The sequence below is a fragment of the Furipterus horrens genome, unplaced genomic scaffold (genome assembly GCF_987537825.1).
Source record: "Furipterus horrens unplaced genomic scaffold, mFurHor1.1.pri manual_scaffold_10, whole genome shotgun sequence".
Taxonomy (NCBI): Eukaryota; Metazoa; Chordata; class Mammalia; order Chiroptera; family Furipteridae; genus Furipterus; species Furipterus horrens.
This window is the reverse complement of record NW_028327180.1, coordinates 48,350,748-48,365,533: the sequence shown is the minus strand read 5'-3', so window position 1 is coordinate 48,365,533 and position 14,786 is coordinate 48,350,748. Positions and strand designations below refer to the sequence as shown.

At 53.6% G+C, this 14,786-nt stretch overlaps 1 protein-coding gene across 6 annotated transcripts; it reads left to right on the top strand.

Moving 5' to 3' along the window:
• The first annotated feature begins 7,456 nt into the window (after positions 1-7,456).
• On the top strand, positions 7,457-14,624 carry HOMER3 (homer scaffold protein 3). Of its 6 annotated transcripts, none has more exons than XM_090290027.1 (10): positions 7,457-7,837; positions 9,243-9,364; positions 9,445-9,601; positions 9,841-9,972; positions 10,971-11,078; positions 11,864-11,988; positions 12,609-12,765; positions 13,066-13,176; positions 13,293-13,379; positions 14,184-14,624. In XM_090290027.1, the coding sequence occupies exons 2-10, from the start codon at positions 9,351-9,353 to the stop codon at positions 14,373-14,375; spliced, it is 1,083 nt and encodes a 360-aa protein (XP_090146153.1). In that variant the 5' UTR covers positions 7,457-7,837; positions 9,243-9,350; the 3' UTR covers positions 14,376-14,624. The 6 variants fall into 6 exon arrangements, with proteins under 6 accessions (XP_090146153.1, XP_090146154.1, XP_090146158.1 ...); XM_090290028.1 differs by having other exon boundaries at positions 7,457-7,970; XM_090290030.1 differs by lacking the exon at positions 7,457-7,837 and adding an exon at positions 7,980-8,704.
• Positions 14,625-14,786: the final 162 nt, after the last annotated feature.

The window sequence follows — 14,786 nt, the reverse complement described above, 5'->3', positions numbered from 1 at the left end:
ATTCACATAACATAAATTAATGATTTTACAGTGTGTAACTCAGTGGCACTTAGTACATTTTCAACGTTGTGCAACTACTACCTATATCTAGTTCCAGAACATTTCATGCCTCCAAAGGGAACCCTATACCTATTAAGAAGTCATTCCCCAATCCCCCTTTGGGAGCCTCTGATTTTAATCCCTCTCTTACAATGCCAATATCTCCAGTATTTATTTGCAAATGTCAGTTGTTCAGAGAAATGGACACACAGAGTGGGATATGGCACACATCGTATGGAAGGTGGTGTGGCCCTAGGTGTCCATCAAAAGTGTTGAAAATGTGTGATTCCACTTTCAAAGTCATCACCCAAAAGCATTCCTTGGAGAAGCACCCTAGTTGCCCAACCACAGGGATCAGTTTAACAAGTCATAGAAGAACCCTGATAAAAATCTTTCAACACAAGAGGGCAGACTGCTATTGATCGGTGTGGAAAGTGGGCCTCCACTGAGAAGTCATGAGTACAGTATGATTGCATTGTGGCTGAGAAGAGGAAAAGAAGAAAAAAATCTAGAATGAGATAGACCATTGTGTTGTAACAATGATTTCTGCGCATTCACTTTATTCTTACCATTTCATTCACTCAACAGATTCTTACTGAGCACCTGATCTGTGCCAGCCCACGCCCACCAAGGGCAGCAATGGCGTCTGAATTGTTTGTTTCCTGTGCCAGTGTGTTTTAACTCACCAGTGAACACAAGGCACATTGTAAGTTTGTAATATAAATGCATTCAGGGAATTAAATGCTATGACAATGGACCTATTTGCATTATTTACTTCATGCTTGTCTGTGTTTCCTTTGCAACAGATTTTACACTGAGTATGTATCGCTATGGCAATCAGAAGAGAAAATACATAAAGCTGAGTCCATTAGAAAATGTGTGCATGTATGTCCCCGCCCTCCCCCACCCTCTATGCCCCAGAGGCCACAGCTGCTCCTGGCCTCTCACCAAGAATGAGGTTGGTACCTCCCAGCTCCTGGGGTTTACTCACCAGCCCACCAGCCACTCAACACACTTGCTGCTGTCTCAGGAGGTGAGAGGACCCCACGGGTTCCTCAGCTCTTGGCATGGCCATCTCTCAGACTCAGTTTCTGCAGCGGTAGAAGGTGGCCACGACAGCTCCCACAAGGGCCAGCTTCTGAGTTTAACGCTCTGATGTCACTGTCTTAAAGTACTGAATAATTTTGTGGCAAGGGGCTCTGAATTTTCCCTTTGTGCTGGGTCCTGCAAATCAGTCAGGAAAAGCTGCCCCTGCTGGATCTGTCAACAAGTGCTTATCCTGTGCACGGCAGTGATTCTCTGCCTGGGAAGTGTGTGGCCACTGGTCCCAGGCCTCCCAGGCAGAATAAGACAGGGCAGGACTTGAACCCAGGCCCCTGATTGCAACCTGTACATAGTTGCCTCCCTGTGTATGCAGTCAGTGCCTAATGTGTGACTCTTTTTCTCTCAGTGATCCTCCTCCCCCAGCCTGGGAGACAACAGGCTCCTCCCCAGGAAGCAGATGTTTCCATCCTGTTGGAAGCCTGGAATTTCAGTTGAGAGAGAGAGAGAGAGAGAGGAAGGAAGGCTGGACAAGGCAGAAAGGGGGTTATTAAGATAGTCTTCCTCCCTGGGGTTTGAGCTCAGAGCCTGTGGCCAACTCCAAAGATATAATAATAGTGCCGATAACATTTGTTTATCAAACACAACCCAGTGATAACCAAGGAACACAGCCTTAGAATCACCCTCCTCAGTCCATTTGTCATGTGGCACTTCGTTGAATCTTATCCAAAGCATGTAATAGCAGATCATGTCCCTTTCCTGCTCAAAAGCCTTTCATGGCTTCCCAGGTCTGTGAGTATAAAATCTACACTCTGCTCTGGGGCCTGCAAGGCTCCTTGTAACCCAGCCTGTGGAGCTCCCAGCCCACCTGGCTCCCCACTATCTTCCCAAGTCACCCTATTCCTACCACACCTGCCTCCTTGGTGCTGCACCAAGGGACTGAGCACATTCCCACCCCAGGTCCTTTGCACATGCCGTTCCTCTGAATCACTACCTCCTCTGCTGAGCAGCCTTCACCAACCCCCTGTCAATGCCTGATGCTTTGTATGGTTTTTCTCTCCTTTGCAAAAAGTTGTCAGAAGTTATCCTACTTGGTCCTCTATTTGTCATCCATCTTGTCTACCAGATAGCTGTCCTCTTCCTCACAGCAGGGCCTCCCACAGTGCTGAGGAGCCCATGTCTTAGAGAAGAGGATACAGAGGCCCAGGGAGGCCCCCAGTGCATCCATGGAGATGGACTGTCACACTTCTGGAGTCCAAGCCCAGATTGTACCAAATTCCCCTCCTCCACAGGGTAAACAAAGCTCCAAAGGCTGCAAGGAGCAGGCTAAGCTTTCCACATGGCCAGCTTTTGATTTGGGGAATAGATTTAAGCTTCCTGGGCCTCAGTTTTCTCTTCTATAAAACTGAGGTTTAGAGGTCAAGTCCATGGGGTCCTCTCTTGGGCTGCCACAGCAAGTGTCCTCTACCCCAGTGCCCACTTTGTGCACTCCCATACTGAGTGACAATGGGACCTGTGAGGCCTTGGTCTACATCTGGACTTCAAGGATCCCCAGTCTGAGGTGGAAGAAGAGCTGGACACAGACCCCTATGGGGTCAGGGTTGGGGGAGAGAACAGGGAGTCTGGGAAGGCTTCCTAGAGGAGGAGGTTTTGGGACTGAGTTCAGAGGCTCAGATGTGGGATCCAGCAGTGTGGCCAATGGTGATGAGGAACTGGATTTGCCCTCTGAAGCCTGCAGGAGAGCCACTGAGGGTGTTAGGGCAGGAAAGTGAACAATGTAACCCATTAAAGGAATCCTGGGGAGAGAGGGAGGGCTCTTTTGAGGGTGGCCAAGAGAAGCAAATCCTGACTCCAGCCTGTGCCTGGAGATGAGGAATGGCCTCTCCCAGCAGATCGAGAAAAGAGGTTGCTACATCTGAGTCACACAGTTCCTGCAAGAACATTCGGCACTGGGCGGCTCCATGTGGGCTGTCACCAAGCAGGAACACAGCCCCCCCACATTGGAGCCCCTCCTCACTGCCTTCCCTGAGGCCCCCTGCTCTCTGTTCCCACAGCTGTTCCTTCAAGCCACAGAAGGAGAGTAGGAGGAGAGGGCAGGCGAGGGAGAGGCCATGTAAGCTGCTCAGCCAGAATTCGGGAGTTTTTGGGAAAGGGAGCTTCTCTGGCTAAAGGTCCAGTGTGTGCTGGGGCTGTCTCAGCCTCAGGACTCTGTCCAAGTTGGGGAAACTGAGGCTCAGAGAAAGGGAGGGTCTACCTCCATTCTGCACATGTATATACAACTAGTTCTCTCCTGAGAACTAAAACTCAGCCTGGAGCCAGAGGTGTAAATCTGTTCACATCTCTCCCTTTCTGGCTCCAAACTTTCCCAAGGCTCCCCAGTACCTTTGGAACAAAACCCACACACCTCATCAGGGCCCATGAGGCTCTACCTGGCCTTTCAGCCCTCAGAACCCCTACTCTCATCCCACTCACTCTGTTCTGGCCACCTGGCCTCCCCACTGTTCCTCCAATATACCCAGTCTAGCCCCACCTCAGGGCCTTTGCACATGCTACACCCACCTCCCAGAGCATTCTTTGTGAGTTTTTATCCCTTATTAATCCCTCAGGAAAGGTGCAAAGAGAGGAGGTCATATGCCCAGAAATACATAGCAAGTCAGTAGTGGTGCTGTTAACACCCAGGCCCATCTGAACAGCCCCCACCCCTAGACCTCTCCCCTCAGTGGTGCCACGTTTAAAATAGACCTCCACCTCAGAGCTGATTCTTAGCCCCTCCAGGTCTTGCCACCTCCAGCTACGTGCCAAAGACCTTCAGGCCTCAGGCCCAAAGCCCCTGCTCAGGGAGCTCCTGGCCCAAGTAGACACCTACATCTCCTAGCGTCCCTCCTGAAGAGGCTGCAATTTCTCCGCCCCACTTTCTGTCCTTCAAGCAGGCAGATGCCAGAGCCTTCAAGGACGGCACAGCCAAAAATAATCAGGCCGACCTACCTCCTAAAAGTGGAGCAGCCCCGCCCAGCCACCTGGCATCACGGAGGTAATTAGTGCACGTGGCAATGAGGGTAATTAGGTCTGTAGGAATCCAGACCACAGATCCAGGTTTGGAGTTAGGAGTGGGTGGAAGTGCACCAACCCCATCCCCAACCCTCCCTGGTCCTGGGAGCTTGAGTCCATAATCCAGTGCTTGACCCCATCCTGGAGCTCCTTTGTTCCTAGGCCTGAGGGTGCCCAGCTCGGTTTCTTCCTGGGTACTGTTTGCTTAACGAATTAACCTTGGCCTTCGGTAGAAGTTAAGTTGGATCTAAATATAAGTCAGGGTCACTTTCACCAATATTGAGTAATCAAACTCTCCCCTGCCATGATCCCCATACATTCACCTATAATGCTCCCCCAAAGGACACCCCAGCCAAGCCCTTGAGGTGCCCTCAGGCTGCAGGAGTCAGAGCTAGACATAAACATCCCCAGCCCCTTGGTATCAAGGACTGGACCAGAAGGAAGGAAGGTGTTGGGGGGGGGGTCTAGAGCAGCGGTTCTCAACCTGTGGGTCGCAACCCCTTTGGGGTCGAACTACCCTTTCACAGGGGTCTCCTAAGACCAACGGAAAACACATATATAATTACATACTGTTTTTGTGATTAATCACTATGCTTTAGTTATGGTTGGGGGTCACCACACATGAGGAACTGTATTAAAGGGTCATGGCATTAGGAAGGTTGAGAACCACTGGTCTAGAGAAAGAGGAGGTAGGGCTTCTCAGGGAAAAGAGCGTTGGAAATGGGCTTTGAGGGATAAATAAGAGTTTTCCCCAAAGCTAGAGTGTCTTGGCTTTGGGGGAATGGAAGAAGGAGAAGGAGAATGACTGGAGGGGTACATAGGGGTTCAGAGCTAAAGATTTAGAGGTTATCACACCAGGTGGGACCTGAGTTCACACCGGGTTGGGGCCTCTCAACCCCTAAACAAAAATCTTAAGAATTTGGCTCAGGATCAAAACCACATGCCCAAACAGCCAAGAATAAATATAATGTTTATAACAGTGGGCATTTATTAAGCTCCTAGGATCATTCCCTCTTCACTCAAGGACTCATTGGATTCTTACATGAAACTTCAGAAGTGGGCAGCATTCTTATGCACATTTCATAACTAGGGAAACTAAGGCACAGAGGAGGAAACTGGCTTCTTTAAAGTCACACTGCTGGTAAGAGGCAGCAGGGCTGGGAGTCACTTTCTGGCTCATGTGACTCTGGAGACCACTAAGGACCAAGGTGGGAGCCCAGGGATCCCTTTCTTCTGGAAACATTTACACAGTTCCTGCTGCAGACCAGGCTTGCTCTAGGTGCTGAGCCAAAGTTGAAGAAGTGGACAGCAACCAGATCATGCCATAACAGATCTAGGTGACTATGGTGATCCATGCCACGTGGTTGGGCATGATGCTTTGGGGAAGAATTAGACTTTCCCTGACAGGAACCCTCAGGGAGTAAAAAGGATTTAGCTATTTAGCTTTAGTTCAAAGCTTGGGTCAGATTTAACTAGGCAGAGGTCATAAGTGCCATTCTGCAAAGTGCTTTCCTAGAGTCCAACAAGCCATTCTAGTTCCTGTTTGGTCCCTCCTACGACACATTGCTCACTCCCTTATGTCCTGAAGGGAAAGGTCTTCTTGTCAGCCACCCTGGGGTATACTGGCCTCTGCTGGCCCTGCAAGAATGACCTTAAGAAGAGGCCTCAGTCTGTGGTGGGGGATAGCAACTCAGGGTAGCCCTCTGCCTGTCTATAGAGAACAGTGAGGAGCTACTGGTGCCACATGGATCATCCCTGCCTTCTCCCCCACCTCAGCCCTGTGAGCATCAGCCCATTCTCCAGATTAGAAAACTGAAGTCTGAACTGGCAAAGCTACTTCCTCTGTTTGCACTTGCCTAGGACAATATCAGGTCAGGGCTGCTCAAGGCCAGCACCATCCCAGGCCCTCTTGGAACATGAGGGGCACCCAGGAAAGGATTCACTTCCCCACTCTCTCATGCTGTTGCCTTCTGCCCACAACAAGGAGGAAATTTGGCCTGGGCCCCTTGCCCAACCCTCCCCACAGAATGGCCACGTGGCCCTAGCTACAGAACTGCAGCAGTCTGGCATTCAGCACTGTTAATGGCTTCCGGAAACTTCAGCTTTCCTGGCACCTTTCCAGTTACTTCTTTTTTAATATTTTTTTTGATAATAAGGAAAAGTCCTTCTTTGCACAGAACAGACGGTATTCCCTTTGTTCCCCATACTGTTCAAGCATTTTGTGGCTTCAGGCCTGAGAGCAACGCCAAATCTTCTGCTTGTGCAAATGCCTTGTGAAGTTAGAAACTGAGTCTGCACTTCCATTTTCCCAGGAAGTCTGAGGGTCCAGAATGGGTTGGCCCTCCAAAGGCACCCAGGTCTGACCACAGTTGAACTAATAAACAGGTAACATACTCAGGGATCTCACAAAGGGATGAGGGCATGTGGCGGGGTAGGATAAGATCCCTTCCAAGCCTAGGATGGTTAGACAAGCTTCTAGAAGGAGAGGGGCAGTGGAGCAGAGCCTGGAAGGTGAAGCAGAATACGTGCCTGCGGGAAGGGCATTCTTGGTGGAGGGAACAGCTTGGGTAAAGTCCTGAAGGGAGTAAACTCAGATCTTGGCCTGGGAATAAGCCTCCAAAATTCACCTAAAGGTAATTTGAAGGCAGCTACCAGCTCAGATGTGTGATTCTTGTCAAGGAAGAGAGATAAAAGAAGAGGAAAGGAGATGCGGCAGAAAAGGTTGTCAGAAAGCTCAACTGTGAGGCTCCCAGCTTCAGGGAGCTGTGGGCCTTGGGTCTGAGGAGCCTCGATGCCTCTGCCCATGGACGGATGGCATTGTGTGACTTAGGGCAGGCCAGGACCTGGGGAGATCACTGCCCAGCCCCAGAAGAACAGCAGCTGCTCCTGGCAAGTATGTGAAGGGGTGGGTTTCCTCTGACCAGAGGTGCGGATCTCCAGGGAACTCACCCATTTGGGGGAACCTGGACACCAACTTTCATTTCCTGGATCCTTGATTCTGGGACCCTGTAACATGTTATACAACCATTGTTGGTATTGTCACAGTTGTCTTGTTCCATCCCCAGATCCGGAATTTTTGTCTGTCGTCTCCTTTGTCTCTGCCTCTCTCCCCCTCTGTCTCTGGGTCTGGGTCAGTGTTCTACCCCGACCCCAGTCCCATTCCCATTCCCCACCCCCAGGCCTTTCCTTATTCCTCCGGGCTCTTCCAACCTCCTCCCCACTCCCCCGCCGCGGAGGGCCGGCAGGGGGCGCTGCGGCCCGCTTCTGGGAGGCGGGGCGGGAGGCGGCCTCGGGACCGGTTACGATGGGACTGGAGGCGGCGCGGTCGGCAACAGCAGCGACAGCGCAGACAAAGGCGCGGGCGGCGCGGAAGGCGTGGAGGGCGCGGGAAGTCGGCGCTGCTGGCCGCACCCGACTCCGCCGGGACACTCATGGGGCACCGGGTCGGCAGGGTGAGCCCGGCCGACCGAGCCTGAGCGCTGGGGTCCCGAAGTTCCAGGGCCGGGGGAGGGCGCAGGGGTCCCGAAGTTCCGGACGCCGAGGCTGGGAGCGGCCCGCGAAGTTCCGAAGTACCCGGTCTTGCGGGGGCTCAGGGGCCTCGAAGTTCCGGAGCTCAGGTCCGGGAGGGGACAGTGCGAGGGGTTTCCAACGCTCCACGCCCAGCGCCACACGAGGCTGCGAAGGTGTCTTCGAAGTTACAGACCTGGGGGTAAGGGGCCGGCGCGAGGGAACCCCGAAATTCCGGATCTGGGGATGGAAGGGTGGCATAGGGTCACCAAAGTTCAGGAATCGGGACGGCGCAGAGGATTCTCGAAGTTATGGACCTGGAGTTGAAGAGTCAGGTAGTAGTATGTCCCCGGAGTTCTGGACCCAGAGTCGGGGGATCGCGGGGATCTTGGAAGTTCCAAGGTTAGGGACCGCACATCCCGAAATTGAGTCACGCGCTGGGCTCCCCATTCCTGATGCATGTGGGGACTAGAGCCTGACTGAATATCAGGATCCCGGATTGGGGCGCATGGGGTGGGACTTCTCCCACACAAGCGATTAAGGATCCCGGGCACCCGGCAGCGTCGGGCCCCGTCCGGGAGCCTAGTGGCCGGCGGCGCCCGAGGCACATGACTGGTTGGTGAGTAACTTTCCCCAAACGGGAAAGTCGCGGTAGGAGCGTCCCGGCCGGAAGGGTCAGAGTTCCTGGGACCCCCGAGCCCCGGAGCCCCAGGACTCGCTCCCAAATTCGGCCAGAGCTGCCGCCCCTCCCCCACCAGAGGCTCCGGTTTCAGACCCTGTGACCAGGACAGCTGCCCAGGACGGGGCGGCGGTGTGTGGAGGGGGGCGTCACCCTCTGACCATGGGGACTACTGGGCCTGGGTGTGTCTTCCCCCAGCTTGCGTCCCCCTTCCCCAGGTCCCTCCTGAGTCTCCTGCATATCCCCTGGATGCAAGTCTAAGAGCGCAAGGGGTTGATCAGGAAGTTGTCCTGGGCAGCTTTTCCTGGCTTCTGTGGGGTGGTGGTTAGAGGAACCAGCAGAGAGACTAGAGCCCATCTCCCAGTCCTGGGTTCCACCCAGCACCCCATGGTATTGGGAGTGAGTGGTGATGGGCAATGTGGTGGGAACCCAGGTAGTCCTGTTTGGCTACATCTTATCTTTTTGACAAGAATGGGGGCTCCCTAATTGTACTTTGACACTAAGTCTGTGCCCTAGAGTAGGAATGGAGAGGTCCCTATGAGGCTAGTGGGAACTGGTCTCCCAGTAGGCACCTGGTGATGCAACACTTTTTGCTGGAGGCCCTGGTTTCAGGAATGATGGGTGAATGTGTGGGAAAGTGTTGAAGAGGAGCTGGCCTTGGCCTCCTCAACCCACCCTAAGATTGAGGGGGCTTCACTGGGGATCCATTAACCCAGATAATAATTTTATGCTGAGATGTCAGCAGCCACCTGGCTCCTCTCAGGGAGCTGTCTTTTGGCCAGGGTATTGTGGGGACTTCTCCAGTGAAGATAGTCAGGGTCTCCTTGCTCTGAGTGATCTACTGCTTCCCTTACCTTTTTGATTGAAATTCTGTGAATGGTGCATCTGGTAGTGGGTCCTGAGGTTGAATCTGCTTGGCCTCCCTCAGCCTGTTCTGCAGAGACATTCACAAGCCCCCTCTACCCCAGAGGCCAAACCAGCAGCTTCTGCTACCCATCTGGCTGCCCCTTGGAGCCCACCCAGCCCAGCTTGACCAATGTCCACAACCAGGTGAGCCCCTGCCTCCACTGGTTTGGCCCTGGGCCTTGTGGGGGTGCCTGGCCCTCACTGAGCACCCTCTCCCCATGCAGGGAGCAGCCTATCTTCAGCACACGGGCGCACGTGTTCCAGATTGATCCAGCCACCAAGCGGAACTGGATCCCTGCGGGCAAACACGCACTCACTGTCTCCTACTTCTATGATGCCACCCGGAATGTCTATCGAATCATCAGCATTGGGGGTGCCAAGGTCCTGGCGGGGCCTGGTTGGGGTGGCAGGCAACAGGAGTCTCAGCAATAGGCTTGGGTCTGATTGTGGCCTTGCTTTGTGCCCAAGGTTGGTGGGAGCCCTGACCCTCAGTCTCTCTTCCTCCTAAAATGGCTCAGACCAAGGACCTTGGAGGCACTAATACAAAGTGATACCCCAGTGGTCTCATGGTCATTGTTAGCAGATCCCATCAACCTTGAACTTTGCTCTCTTCTCCCCAGGCCATTATCAATAGCACTGTCACCCCCAACATGACCTTTACCAAAACCTCCCAGAAGTTCGGACAGTGGGCAGACAGTCGTGCCAACACTGTCTACGGCCTTGGCTTTGCTTCTGAACAGCATCTGACCCAGGTGGGTCTCAGGGGTATGTGGTGGGAGCACTGAGACTGGGTCTTTCTCTTGGGTACACTGGGGTGCCTGGTCAGGTGCTGGGCCTACACCTTCCTAGCTGCAGAATTGGACAAGCCAGAAGCCCCCTCCCGGTTCATTCCCTGGTTCACATCTCAGCTCTGCAGGCCACCTGCTCCAATTCTGATACACCCTGCCCTTATCTGGGTTCCTGTGATGGGCTGGGTGCTTCCCTGTACCCTCTAGTAAAAAATCATAGCTTCCTTCCACTGTATGCTGTCTCTAGACATCAGTATTGTTTTAAACATTGTTTTACTGGATGGTTGGTTAGTACTCTCTGAGTCCTCCTGAGGGCATGACAGTTTTCTATTAGCCTTTGTTTTCCTTTCATATTTAGATCTTGAATTTATTTCTGTGGGTAGTGTAAGGTAGGAATATTTTTTTCCTACATGAATATCCAGTTGATTTTGGGCCACTTTTGAAAAAGACCACTTGCCTCCAGTGAATTGCACTGGCCCCTTTGCACAAATCAAGTGGCTGTATAGCTGTAAATATTGCCTTTAAAAATTATTTTCAAACTAAGTAAATTTATTTTAAAGTGAAACAAAGTGTATCCTACCCTAACTGGAAAGCTGGTATGGGCAGAAAATGTAAACATTAATACACCAAAAATGAAAACAGGACAATCACTTTCTCACTGGCTAGGCCTCAGATCCCAGGGCCTGCTTTCTCTTTGTCATACAAGGAAGGATATTTACATGTGTCCTCAGGGTGGCTCAATGAACGCCTCCTCCCTGAGCATCCCACCCCAACCCTCAAACCCATTCTGCTCATTGGGATATCATTTCCCACTCTTCCAGTTCATGAGATGAGTAGATGCACAGAGTTCCTAAAGTCCCTTCATAAATGATAGGGATGATGCTGGCTGGGGTAATCTGGTGGGGCACCAAGGGAAGAGGCCAGGGGTTTGTTGACTATCTGTTCTTGTCACTCCTCCTCAGTTTGCTGAGAAGTTCCAGGAAGTGAAGGAAGCAGCGAGACTGGCAAGGGAGAAATCTCAGGATGGGGGGGAGCTCACCAGTCCAGCCCTGGGGCTCTCTGCCCACCAGGTCAGCACTCCCTGTCCCATGCCTGCCCTGCAATATTGGGGTCCCTGTATTGTGTTGTGCTGGTGCCCAGAACCAAATGCTCACAAATTGTGACAGAGACTATGGAAGAGGAATGTGGGTCCCACGGAGCATTTCGGGGAATCTGGCCTAGCTTTGGCCAGCTCAGAAGACCAAGGCAAAAGGTGGAAGTTTAGATAGCTAAAGTGGGCAGAGTAAAGAACTGTTTCCAGGCAGTTTCCCCCATTAATTTATTCAGCATAATTAATTAACTACCTACTGTGTGCCAGGCCCAGGGCTGGACTAGGGTTACAGAGATGAAAGAGCAGGCTGGCCCCTGCCCTCAGGGCTCCTGAGGTGGAGTCATAAGAAATTCAGCCTGGGGAGAGGGTTTCCTATCAGAATGTGAAATGGATGTTGAAATTCGGCCCCAGAGGGGTAACTGTGTCTAGGGTTTCAGATTGCCCCCCACCCCCCTGCCGTCACGGCAGATTTCAAGTATCTCAGTGGGTTTAAACTGGTCTGCATCATCAGGTTTGCTCCTAGGAAATTGGTGAGAACCCAGTCAGGCAAGGTTGGGGGCCAGGACCCAGAACTCCTGTCTAGGGGCCTTGGGGAACCATGGAGGATGGGTGACGGTAGAGGCGTGCTCGGAGGCCAGTGCTGGGGAGGAAGCCTCCGCTCAGTCATGACCCCAGTAACATCAGCCCTGACCCTAACCATGACCTTCTAACTAGTCTTTAACTGAAGCCCACACCCTGTAACCCTGCTTCTGCCCACACCCTTAGGTGCCCCCGACCCCCCTCGTCAGTGCCAATGGCCCCCCCAGCGACGAGAAACTGTTCCGCAGTCAGAGCGCTGAAGCCCCTGGCCCCACAGAACGAGAGCGGCTCAAGAAGATGCTGTCGGAAGGGTGAGGGGGTAGGGCGGGACACAGGGTCGCGGCAGGACGAAGGGCTGCCAGAGGAGCTTCTCTGAAGCCGCTGGAGCGTGACTGGTGGTGGATCTGGCTGGAGACCCAAACCCTGAGGATCGGGAGGTGGCTAATCGCAATCCTGCCCTTTCCGGAGCGGAGCACGCCCTTCCACGCGCTTAGGCTTTGGCCACGCCTTAAGGGATGACTCTGCCCCTCCGTTCACAGTTCCCCCGAATAGTTCTAAACCCACCGGTGCCTCTCAGCCCCACTCCGTCCTAGCTAGGTCCCTAGGGCTGACCTCGGGTCCATGCAGTTATTCCCATTGTCTCACTGAGCAAACAAGAGGCGACTACTCTGACCCCACCCTCGCCCAGCCCTAACTACATCTCCGGCAAGACCCGCCTTCCCCGGACTTCCGTGGCCCTGACTCCGTCCCCATGCACCGTTCCGCCTCTACCCGGCCCCAACCCATTGTGGTATCCTGCCAACACGCAGAGTCCAGTGTGGCCTCGTAGCCCGCCTGACCTGGCCCCGGTCCCGCCAAGCCCCTCCAAGCCCCGCCCCTAGCCTGATGCCACCTGCCTGGACCACGTGCCAATCCTCCTGCGTCCCCGCAGCTCTGTGGGCGAGGTACAATGGGAGGCCGAGTTCTTCGCGCTGCAGGACAGCAACAACAAGTTGGCGGGCGCATTGCGAGAGGCCAACGCAGCCGCCGCCCAATGGAGGCAGCAGCTGGAGGCCCAGCGTGCAGAGGCTGAGCGGCTGCGGCAGCGGGTGAGGGGACCCCCACCCCTTTCCGAAATCCCATGGACCAGGCGACTGTGGAGTCCCTACCTGCACATATGCTGTCCTTGGTTCACCGACTGGCTGTGTGATCTCTACAGATCACTCCCCTTAGTTTCGTACTCTGTAAAATGGGTTTGATATAGTCCCCACCTCAGAGGGGTGTCCTACACTAAAGTCTTTCCTGCCGGGGGCAGGGTGGTAGCTCCAAGCAGAGGAGATGAGTGCCTACTCGTGGGTGGGGCTGAGCAGAAGGCAGATTCTCAGGAAGGTAATAACGTTTCCATGCAGGTGGCTGAGCTGGAGACCCAAGTAGCCCCAGAACCAACCCCAGTCAGTGAGAAGGAGGGGTCAGGTCAGGTGCTGGAGCAGCTGGAGTCCCTAGTGCAAACCAAGGACCAGGTGAGCACTGAGCATATGAGAGTATGTATGTGCATGTGTCCCCAGGTCTCACCTTCCCTGACCTCCCATGGAGGAGCCAGGACCCCCAGAACACCCTGGGAACTCTCCTTCACTAGGAGATCCAGACACTAAAGAGCCAGGCTGGTGGACTCCGAGAAGCCCCTGAAGCAGTGGAGCGTGAGGAAACACAACAGAAGGTGCAGGTGTGTGTGGCTGACAGGGGGTCGGCAGCCAACCTCTGGTGTGGGGCAGACTTGGTATCTTCCCTTCCTGGCGGGTCCCCCTGAGCTTCAGTTTCTCCACCTGTAAACTGTGTCAGGAAGACTTGTGAAGCATTGGGAAGACCAGATGCACGGAATGTCTGAGGTGGTTTGTAAATGGTTGTTACTGGTAGTGTTTTATATCCATCCATTTATTCAACATGCAGTTTTTGAGTCCCCACTGAGCCCCCGTTTTTGATCCCATCGTGTCCTCACACATCCCCAGCCTAAGGTCTTGAGCTTGCATTTGAAACCAGGTCTGGTTGGCCTGGCTCTTGCTAAAAACTTCATCCAAGAAACATTTATGGGGCATGTTCTGTGAGTCTACAGGAGGAGTTACTGAAGGATCTGGTGCCCCCTAAGTGTCCTGGGGAGAGAGGAATGGGGGAAATGCTTACTATTCTTTCCTGGTCAGAGTGTACAGTATGTGCAAAGGCCCTGAGATGGTTAGGACATCAGCATGTTCAAGGAACCACAAGGCCAGTGAGGCTGAGTTGGAATGAGAGGAGGGGGATAGTGTGGATTTCAACCCTAGCCTGATGGATCACAGGAGGGCTTTCAGAAGAGGGATGTGATCAGTTCTGTGATGTTCAAATTGGCCAGGGGACCAGGGAGTGTCTTTAGCACAGGGGGTGGGGAGACCAGGAGACAGAGGAAGCTTGGCCCACAGTAAGGTCTCTGGGGATGGCACTCAGATGCTAGATGCCCCAGGCAAGGCTGTTGATTCGGTCCACCTTCTCCTTGCAGGACCTGGAAACCCGTAATGTAGAGTTGGAGCACCAGCTGCAGATGACAGAGCGCAGCCTCGAGGAAGCTCGGGCTGAACGGGAGCGGACGAGGGCTGAGCTGGGCCGGGCTGCACAGCTGCTGGACGTCAGGCTGTTTGAGCTGAGCGAGCTTCGGGAGGGCCTAGCCCGCTTGGCTGAGGGTGCACCCTGAGTCTAGCCCAGTGGGAAGTCCTTGTAGGAGCTGAGGCCTATGGGAGCAGGTTTTATACAAATACTTTCCGACTGGGGCATGGGCTGGCCGCAGGCGATCCAGCAGGCCATTTGTCCTGGCAGGGACTGAGCGACACCCCAGGAGGGCCTGGACGCTCACAGCTCAGGGGCTGTTTAGAGCTTTTCATTGTATAGGATTTCTAGAATTCCCAGGGCACATACTAGTGCCCAGATTACACTTCTAAGCATGGCTGTATGTGTGCAATGTGTGGGCATCTAAATTCTGTCACTGGATCCTCTCCTGTCTCCTCTTGGGTACACCCTAGCTGCCCTCTGTCCATGTGGGGCTGGAAAGCCACCTGCAGGTGAGCACAGTGAGGCTCAGTGCCCAAGCAGGTGCCCAGGCCACACA